General features: G+C 23.2%; 1 protein-coding gene across 1 annotated transcript; it reads left to right on the plus strand.

The window, feature by feature from the left end:
* The first annotated feature begins 3067 nt into the window (after positions 1 to 3067).
* Positions 3068 to 7066, plus strand: LOC119682194 (protein takeout-like). The gene is made up of 4 exons (XM_038095559.1): positions 3068 to 3239; positions 3326 to 3563; positions 6499 to 6744; positions 6814 to 7066. The coding sequence occupies exons 1-4, from the start codon at positions 3158 to 3160 to the stop codon at positions 7013 to 7015; spliced, it is 768 nt and encodes a 255-aa protein (XP_037951487.1). The 5' UTR covers positions 3068 to 3157; the 3' UTR covers positions 7016 to 7066.
* The last annotated feature ends 2359 nt before the right edge of the window (positions 7067 to 9425 follow it).

Raw genomic sequence — 9425 nt, forward strand, 5'->3', positions numbered from 1 at the left:
TTATCATTAATCAATTTTATCATTATCCATTGATTTTTACTATAATTCATAATTGGCAAAACTTGATTGGATTTATATCTGTATCTGTTGCTAATTTTAGCACTTTAACATTTTACTTTTTTGTTAAATTTTGTTTTTATAACTAAAAAAATTAGTGACGTTAAATTTCAAAACTAGATCACCTTCAACAACAGCTGCCGGTAGGTGATAAAAAATTTATTGATTGGAAAAAATTGAGAAAAAAAGCATTTAAGAATTATTATTTTTATTATTAAATGATGAGTATGCAATATTTAAGCAATACAAATTCAAATCCTGAAAGAAGCATACAAGCTGGAAAGTACGTTTATCATTGCCAGTTATAGTGTTATGACGATAAGTTAATACTAACTGCAAGCTATGAATTATATTATTTTTGAGCTATATAAAATTTTTATTATGACAGATCCAATTTTCTTCGTAATTATTTAATAACTCTTTCGGTACAAAAAAAAAAGTTCAAAAAAAATACTGCCTAAATCGCTAATATATATGTCTACAATGTTAAATCAATTTTTCATAATAATTAATTATTATATTCGATCTATTTATCAATAAAAAATAAATTTATAAAACATAATCAAATTAACATTGCAAATAAAGGATATAATACTTCAGCTTTGACTATTTTAAGACTTTATTAGTTCTTCAAACTAATTTTTAGTTTCATCTAAAAAATTGATATATAATATATACTATTATTGATATATATACAATATCTCTATAATTGATATACAAATAGACTAACACCATTATATTAACTTATGAAAAAAGATGGTCAAATAGCCAAGCACTCTTCACTTTATATAATTCTTAAAGAGCATAAATATTCGCCAAAAATTTCTTAAAAAGTATTAGCTTTTCTCTTTATTCGATGGTCACGATATGTGATCGAGTACATATATATAATAGGTATATAAATACAAATATATATATAGGCTCACATCATATTGTAAAAGAATTTTATTTTACTAAATCAAGATAGTTCCGTTTACATTATTATTTGGTAATGAACAAAAAGGTTCAGAACTGAAGATACAGAGCAATTCTTTCAACGATATTTCAGCTCACCACACTCAAAAATCTTGCAAAAGATTATCGTGAAAGATCTTTCGTAAAGGCAACGGTATTTTTCAAGACTGAAAAAGACCATTTTTTGAAACCTTGAAAGGTTTTTCTGAAGACCAAATGAAAGATCGGCTAAATCTTTCGATTGTCAGCTATGATTTTATTTATAAGCTTTATAGCTTTATAAAAATTTTAAAATATATTTTTTATATATATAATTATAATGTATATATTTTTTAAATACTTAATTGAATCAATTTAATCAAAATTAATTTAATTAATTGATTAATTGTAGGAATAGAATAATTATTTCTAACTTTATTTTTAATATGACGCAAACGTTAATGAATTGTTTGGCTTCATAAAAATTTTAAAATATATATATTATATATTTAATTATAATGTATATATTTTTTAAATACTTAATTTTAATATTTATTTATATTAAGTTAACATTGATTTATTTATCTATTTATTTATTTATTTTTATATATTCAAGCTATAATTTTAAAACTAATTAATTTTTTTGCCACTGCTATTGCTGTTAATATAAATTAATTAAAATTGCTGTCAATAGCTGCTACCATTTCATTTATGACATGAGTTATAATCAGTAAATAAATATTTATGTATAAATAATAATAATAATAATAATGAATCATACTTCTGGCGTATTTTCATCACATTTGTATTTAAATTCAATTGTTTACTTGCATGGGGTAGTGATTAGCAGCTGGTTTTTAATTTCACCACGAAAGAAGTAGAACAAAACAGCTTTCTACTACGAATTATATATGATAAGACTTATTTTGAGATAGTTAAAAGATTTTACAAACGATCTTCCGGTCGATCTTACGAAGATCTTACAAAATACATTCAACGATCATTGTCAGAATTGTCCTGATAGTTTCTAAAAAACACATTTTGAAAAACATTGTGGTCTGATACAAAACATAACGCAGTCCTTTGGTAGTGAACATAAGGACCACACATTACATATGATATTACACAAATATCATAGCATTAGCATTTTATTTGGTTTAGTATAAATGGCATTACAGAGGTCAGCAAACCCGGAAACAAAAAATCCATGTAATAGTTTTTTTTTTTTTTTTTGAAAAATGGCACTTACTGGATTCAAAAACTGAATATATTGTAATTCTTGTAAAGAATTCTAAAACGCTGTAAGTACATAAATTTGAGTACATCGAGAAAAGTTCGTATGTAAAAAAATAAACTATTAAAAATATTACACATAGTATTATTTTCATTTCCATTTCAACAATTTGTAGACTATAAAATTTGAAAAAAAAATATTAATTTAAAAAAAAACACAATCACTTCTAGGAACGAAGTCAGCTTTCAGTAGAGTTTCTTACACGCATTTTAATGAGACTTGTTAATAATATTAAATTTGTTATTGCAAGTCTCAAAATTATTTTGTATACTTTATTTATGAATAATAATGTTTGTGTGTATCAGCAAATCTATAAATTGAGTAGTTATGTGTAGTAAAAATGTTACGGGCCAGTTTTGAACTGAGCATTAAGAATTTAAATACAAACAAAATTCGCTAAAGAGAAACAACCGCCAAAAAAAAGAACAACAAAAATTATATGAAATCAAATAAATAAATAATTATTCTATAAATATGTAGAATTGTAAAATTTATATACAAACATCGTATTGACAATAATAGTAGAGACGCGAAAATGTTATAAATGCTGGCGTTTGTCCAGAACTGTTTAACAGTTTAACATTGAACTTGGCCAAGAGTTCGCAAAAAGTGTTTATTTAGTGTGTTTTCGTAAGGCGATAGAATATCAATATTTTTGGAGGAAAAATTTTTGGCCATAAATGTCGCGTTAGAATTTTAGTTTTAGTAACGAAATTTTTCTAATTTTTCCATCATTTTTATATATAAAAATTAATATTACTCAATTATTCGGTCTACATAAATTTATAATAAATTTGACGAAATTATTTAATAAAAAGAAACTAATAAAAAAAAATAAAGAATTTTAAACTGTGTTTACGCCTCTTTTTTGTCATGTTTAAAGCCAACAATTTAAGCCTTTTGGCAGTTTGGTGCTGTTCCTTACTAGCCGCGTGCTCCTGCAGTTCTAATTTTCGTACGTTTTTAAAATGTGTAGTTCTTGCACCTCAATTTTTAAATTATTCAAAAAATTAAATTTATTATATTTTTTTTGGCCTATAGCCGCTGATATACCGCGTTGTCATGCTGGCGATACAAATTGCATCACGCGTACATCAATGAATTTAGTGCGTCAATATGCAAGAACAGGATATCCAGAGGCAGCTTTCCCAGTTATTGAACCTTTTCTGTTAAAACGTTTTGATATCTCCGATGGACGTGAGAGCTCATTAAGTTTGAAATTAAATTTTAAAGATGTTCGTGTTGAAGGAATTTCTGGAGTGCAGATCGACAGAGCAGTGTGAGTTTTTGTACATATTGAGTAAATTATTTTCTTTTTAACATTATTTACTTTCTTTTTATTAAAAAAAACTTTTTAAAGAATTTACTTGCTTACTTACTGCTATCCTTTTCTCCTAGTGGAGCATAAGGCCTCATGCCATATTTTAAAACGTATTTTTAAAGAACATGTGACAGTAATGCTACCTTGTTTTAAAATTACTTCATTTCTCAGGAAATTTTTGAAAAAATTGTAAAAAAATTTTATCCTAAATTTTGTGTTCAATTTCTTATACAAAATTTGCTAAAATTTAGTTCTTGCAAAACGTGATAAAATGCAGTTTTCGTGAATGACTAAGTATTAGATTTGAAAGTTGTTATATAATTAATGGTAATACAAAATTGAAATCAAAATTCCTTTGAATTCATAAGTTATATTGTTTAATATACGAAAATTTTAAAATAATGAAATTTTTCTGAATAACTTTAAAAACAAATATATGTTAATATATTCTTACTCAACTTTTAAAATAGTATGCAATAAATTTACATACTAATATCAATATGTTGTCAGATTTGATTTTCAACAAGCTTATTAAATGACTAAAATTATGTAATTAATTATTTATTATATAATTAAGAATAAAAATTATGAATCTGTTAAGCTTAAATAAATTAACAAAATTATATCACGCACGAATTCATAAAGCAGTATTGTAGTCTAATTAAAAAAAATAATCGTAGGCTGAAGTATACTAAATCATTTAGTCAAAATGAAATTAAATTTCATTTCATTCGTAACTTTTTTTAAAATTTTTTTTAATTAATTCCACATAAGAATGACATAAATTATTTAGTCGTAAAGACATAAATATACGTTTGGTACACTAGTAATAATAGTACTTACATCTTTAAATTGAAATGTATATATTTAACCAAACCCTCTTAAAAAGCCCTTTTTATTTGGCTTTAAAAATCTTAGCAAAAATCATAAAATAGCATATGTTTAATCCATATATGACTGATGTAGTTTTTTTGTGCAACAAGTCTAGAATGTGAAGACTTTTTATTATAAAAAATTTATAATAATAAATATTTGAGATATTTATTTTGTGCTTACATTTTGTAAATATCATTTTTGTCTACCACAATCCTTAAGTAAATTTTTTAATCCTTTAATGGATTAGCAACTAATAGTATGTTATTTACATAGTATTACATGCTATTAATAGTATTGTATTATAACATTTAGACTTTTTGCATGTCTTTAGCATATTTGTATATGAATTTTTGTATAGATTTTGTATGAAAAATAATTAGTTGCTATTGTGAAATACAACAGTCTAAATAAAGCATAAAATATTGACAAAAATCTTTTGTTTACTAAAGTGAACGTAGTTAAAGTAGTAATATATCAACTTCTTTCATTCAGTAAATTCTTATTTATTTCTATTTTTATATATAATCATTTCCGTTTAAATTGAAGCAATAGTTTAGTAGATAGATGATAAGCAAAATGGCTTAGTAACATAATACTATTCTGCTAATAACTAATAATTGTTAGTATTATTGGAATAATCAGTCATTTAAATATGTTTTCAGTAAATATACTATATAGGTAAGCTATATATGATTTCATATGTTGAATAAAAAAGACTTTTCAGTTAAACACCACTTTTACATCGATAGCACTATCGTGTTAAAATATTTAACCATTTTACATATGATTGAAATATGTAGTGAAATCTGATATGAGTACATCAAATTTATATACTTAATTATTTTACATTAATTTGATCTTAGCTCTTAATATATTACAAATATATTTTAGTATATTTTCGGTTGCTTTTCAAGTTCGAGATGTTTCTACTCTTTGTGATCCTTAACTTCGGCTATTTATTTATACCTAAACTGCGATGTACATGCATACATGCATATATATAATTTGAAGATCTTCTTGTAGTAAATTTGAAATTATAAATAAGAAAAAAATAAATAAGTTTAAATATAAATAAGTTTAAACGAAGAAAAAACTGTGATTTAGCAGCACATTTCTATTTTCAATATATATTCAAATGTCTTTTTATGACTACCTCTCATAATAAATAAGTAATAAATTTAATTTTTTCTCTGAAAATGAACCAGAATTGTGTAATGCTTAGAGATCACATTAGGACATAACTTTCAAAAGTCTTCCTACAAAAATAACATTTAATGAAATTATCTCTAAAAATAAAACAAAATTCCAGTTGTGAATAGTTTATAATTTTAAATCACTTATTATTATATGATTAATTTAATTATTAAATTATTATAGTTATTTTAATAATAAAAATTTAGAATATTTTACATACGTTAGTCAAATATCATCAAAGAAGTGTTTTTAAAGTGATTAATTTATAATACACATAACTTTTCATAATCCAATAAATTGATTTTTAAAACAAAAGCATAGTCATTATTACTTAATTATAATATAATACCTATAAAACAACAAGTTTATGATTAACTAAAAAATTCCAAAACTAGAAGAACCAGTATACTGAATTATATAATTATTTAAATTATACGATAAATGATATAATATAAGTTTATTTAAAAAATATGAATGAGAATATAATTAATGAAATTGAAATGATATATCGGACGTACATGTGTATGAGAGAATTTTTTTACATTTAATTCATAAAATATTGATTTTATTAAAAAATTTTAATAATTTCAAAAATTATACGTTTAGAATAATTTAATTTAAATAAATTTATTAAGATTATTAACCGATGCATTAGTAAAAGTGAAGGATCAAACAAAATAAGTCAATATTAAAAATGAAAATAAATATCAAATATAATTCTAAACAAAGCTTATGAAGTTAATTATTTATCAATAAAAATATAGGAATTGTATATTTTAAAATATACTAATTTCAAATATTTCAAAATTTTTTGTTTTTGTAGTGGCTTTGACCGTGATCCATCTACGAGTAAATTTGAAATGTATGGCTCGTTTCCGAAACTACAAATGCGCGGTAAATACACAGCTGATGGACGCATTTTAATTTTACCTATTCGTGGGGATGGCGATGCTGATATAACACTCATTAAGCCAAAATTTTCAGTTAAATTCAAGCCATCCATAATAGTTAAAAATGGAAAAACTTATATAACAGTAGATAAATTAAAGGTGCTAATAGAACCTGAAAGGTAAATACTGATATCTACAATATAAATAAAGTACATTTTACAATTTATTTTTATTTATTATTTTTTTAGAATGTCAATAAGCCTTACGAATCTTTTTAATGGAGACCAAGCTTTAGGAAATCATCTAAATCAATTTTTAAATGAAAATTGGCGGGATGTCTGGAATGAACTTCAATCATCGATACATGTGGCTATATCGGAAATTATACGAAGTATTATAACAACTGTGGCTAGAAAGTTTGCTTATGATGATTTATATCTAGAGAATTAATACTTTAAAATATTTCACATAGAATTTATTTATATATATTTGTTTTTAATATCTCAGCATACATATATATATATATGTAGAAGCGAACATATTTAGTTAAATTGTTTCAAATAAGTTTATTTAGGTATAATTGTACACAACAAAAAATGAACAGCATTTGTAGTATACATAGAAATAGTTGACTAGATAAAAATAATTTTTAGACGCGTTGATATATAAGTAAAAAATTTTAACTATTCTAATTAAAATTTATTAAAAAACTATTACTTTATTATTTTGCGGTTCGGAAAATGAATGAATAATGATAAGCATTTTATTTTTTTTTTTAATTTTCTGACGAGACTTGCAATTGTGATTTCACTTAAATATTATTATAAAATTGTTAATGCATAATCAGAGTCATATTTATTAGAATATGAAGTTTATAAGATATTTGATATAATAAACATAAATATTGATAACTAACCGTTGCGTTTTAAATAGTTCTATTGTCGAATCGCTGTGGGTGCTCTATAGTCTCAGATATATTCTCTGTTTCATTCCACTTTTTTTTAATTTAAATTAATAAATAACAACTGAAAGAAAATTCCATTTTTAATAGTTTAAATATAGACAAACTTCCATAACTTAAAGTAACATTTTGCAAAGAAAAGGAAAAGGACATATGGAAACTTAGAGTTAAAGAATTTTTTTCTAGGTGCATATAATTTGCTCTTTAAATCCTGTTGCATTCTATTTAGTTCGAGTTATAGAAAATTCGAGTTATGTGAAGTTTAAGTTATGGAAGTTTGACTGTAATTTAATTCGATGCTGACAAATTTATTTATGTTTATACAGAAAGTTTCACAGTAGACATTATTGATACACAAAAATTTTATTTCATTAAAGTAAACTATTGAACTGTTACATTTAATTCTCTGTCTTGCAAAAAAACAACCATACAAATTTTTTTTAGAATATAAGCAATGTCAAGTAAGTATGCAAAAATGTTTTCTACAAACAATGATTAAGTTAATAAATGTAACTGTAGTTTATGCGTTTGTTCTAATTAAAAGCACAACAAGTACAATAGTTGTTTTAGAATAAACCACAGAAATTAATAACACTCTAAATTTGGATAAATTATGCGTATATTGAACAATTAGTTTAATTATTGATATTTGCTGTCTAAAAATTATGCACGGACAATTAAGCCGTGAAATGTTTTCAAAGATCACAGTTAATGCATATCTAGACATATCTGCAACTGCTGCATGTTTGAAATGGATTTCCTTTAAAACATTTCCTAACTTTAAAACCCTTTTCTGTTAGAAATAGATTTCAAAGATATAAAATTCTTAATACTAAAATTATTAAACCATATAATTATAAACAAGTATTTACCAATTACAGAAAGATTCATTATTCATGAAATTATTTATAAGTAACACGTAAAAACTTATTAAAAATTTAAATTAACATTAACAAAATTTTAAATAAAGCTTTATCTTTACATATATTTTGAAAAAAAATAATAATACATAAATTACTAATAAATATATCAAAAATATAATACATAATAAATATATTTAATGTAAGGTTTTATAAATATAAATAAAATAATTAAAAATTATATATACAATTTACAAAAGACATCATTAAAAAATAATTTAGAATGTGATATCCGTAACATTATTATAGTTTAGTACGGCAATAAATCTTTTACATCAGTATAATTTATATAGATATTCTTTTCACAAAGTAAATAGGCCTGTACAAGTATAATTTTTTAATCACAAAAATAGTTATTGTAATTTAAAATTTACTCTAAAATTAGTTTACGAATAACTCATTAAAAAATCAATAAACTGTATTAAATTTATGTATTGAGTATTACAATAATATGATGTATATATATGCATACTCGTGTATATAGGTGTGCGGCCATACTTTAATTTACTAATTAAAATAAAATGCCTAGTTAAATAAGGGTTTACTTAAACTTTAATCCTTTTCACACAGATTCTTATTACCATATATCTACCGTACACACTTTTATTTTCAGTTCATATACCTTTTCGCTATTTACTACATAAACTATCTCCACTGGTTCAGTTAATGTAAATGTTTAATAGTTTTTCAAAATTATTTATACACAATGTTTTAATATTTAATATAGATGTCCTTTAGAGAGTATTAAAAGGATAATGAAACCCATGCAAAGAGGCTTTCAACTTATTATTAATGAGAAAAAGACTTCATATTTAAATGAAAATACTAAACTTAAATTCAATCAAATTAATAATATAGTAAACCTAGTCGTAAGTTTTAATGAAATATGAAACTACTTAGAATTTAAGAAATTTGTCCTAGTATTAATAAATTACAAACTTTTATTATCAGTTTGTATATCCATTATCAACGTTTGCTT

The sequence above is a fragment of the Teleopsis dalmanni genome, chromosome 2 (genome assembly GCF_002237135.1).
Source record: "Teleopsis dalmanni isolate 2A chromosome 2, ASM223713v2, whole genome shotgun sequence".
Lineage (NCBI taxonomy): Eukaryota > Metazoa > Arthropoda > Insecta > Diptera > Diopsidae > Teleopsis > Teleopsis dalmanni.

Bases quoted from the DNA above. Each gene is read 5' to 3' on its own strand.
- LOC119682194 (XM_038095559.1), top strand. From the start codon at position 3,158: ATGTTTAAAGCCAACAATTTAAGCCTTTTGGCAGTTTGGTGCTGTTCC. The intron at 3,240-3,325 runs GTACGTTTTTAA...TTTGGCCTATAG, and splicing joins CTCCTGCAGTTCTAATTTTC to CCGCTGATATACCGCGTTGT. The intron at 3,564-6,498 runs GTGAGTTTTTGT...TTGTTTTTGTAG, and splicing joins GTGCAGATCGACAGAGCAGT to TGGCTTTGACCGTGATCCAT.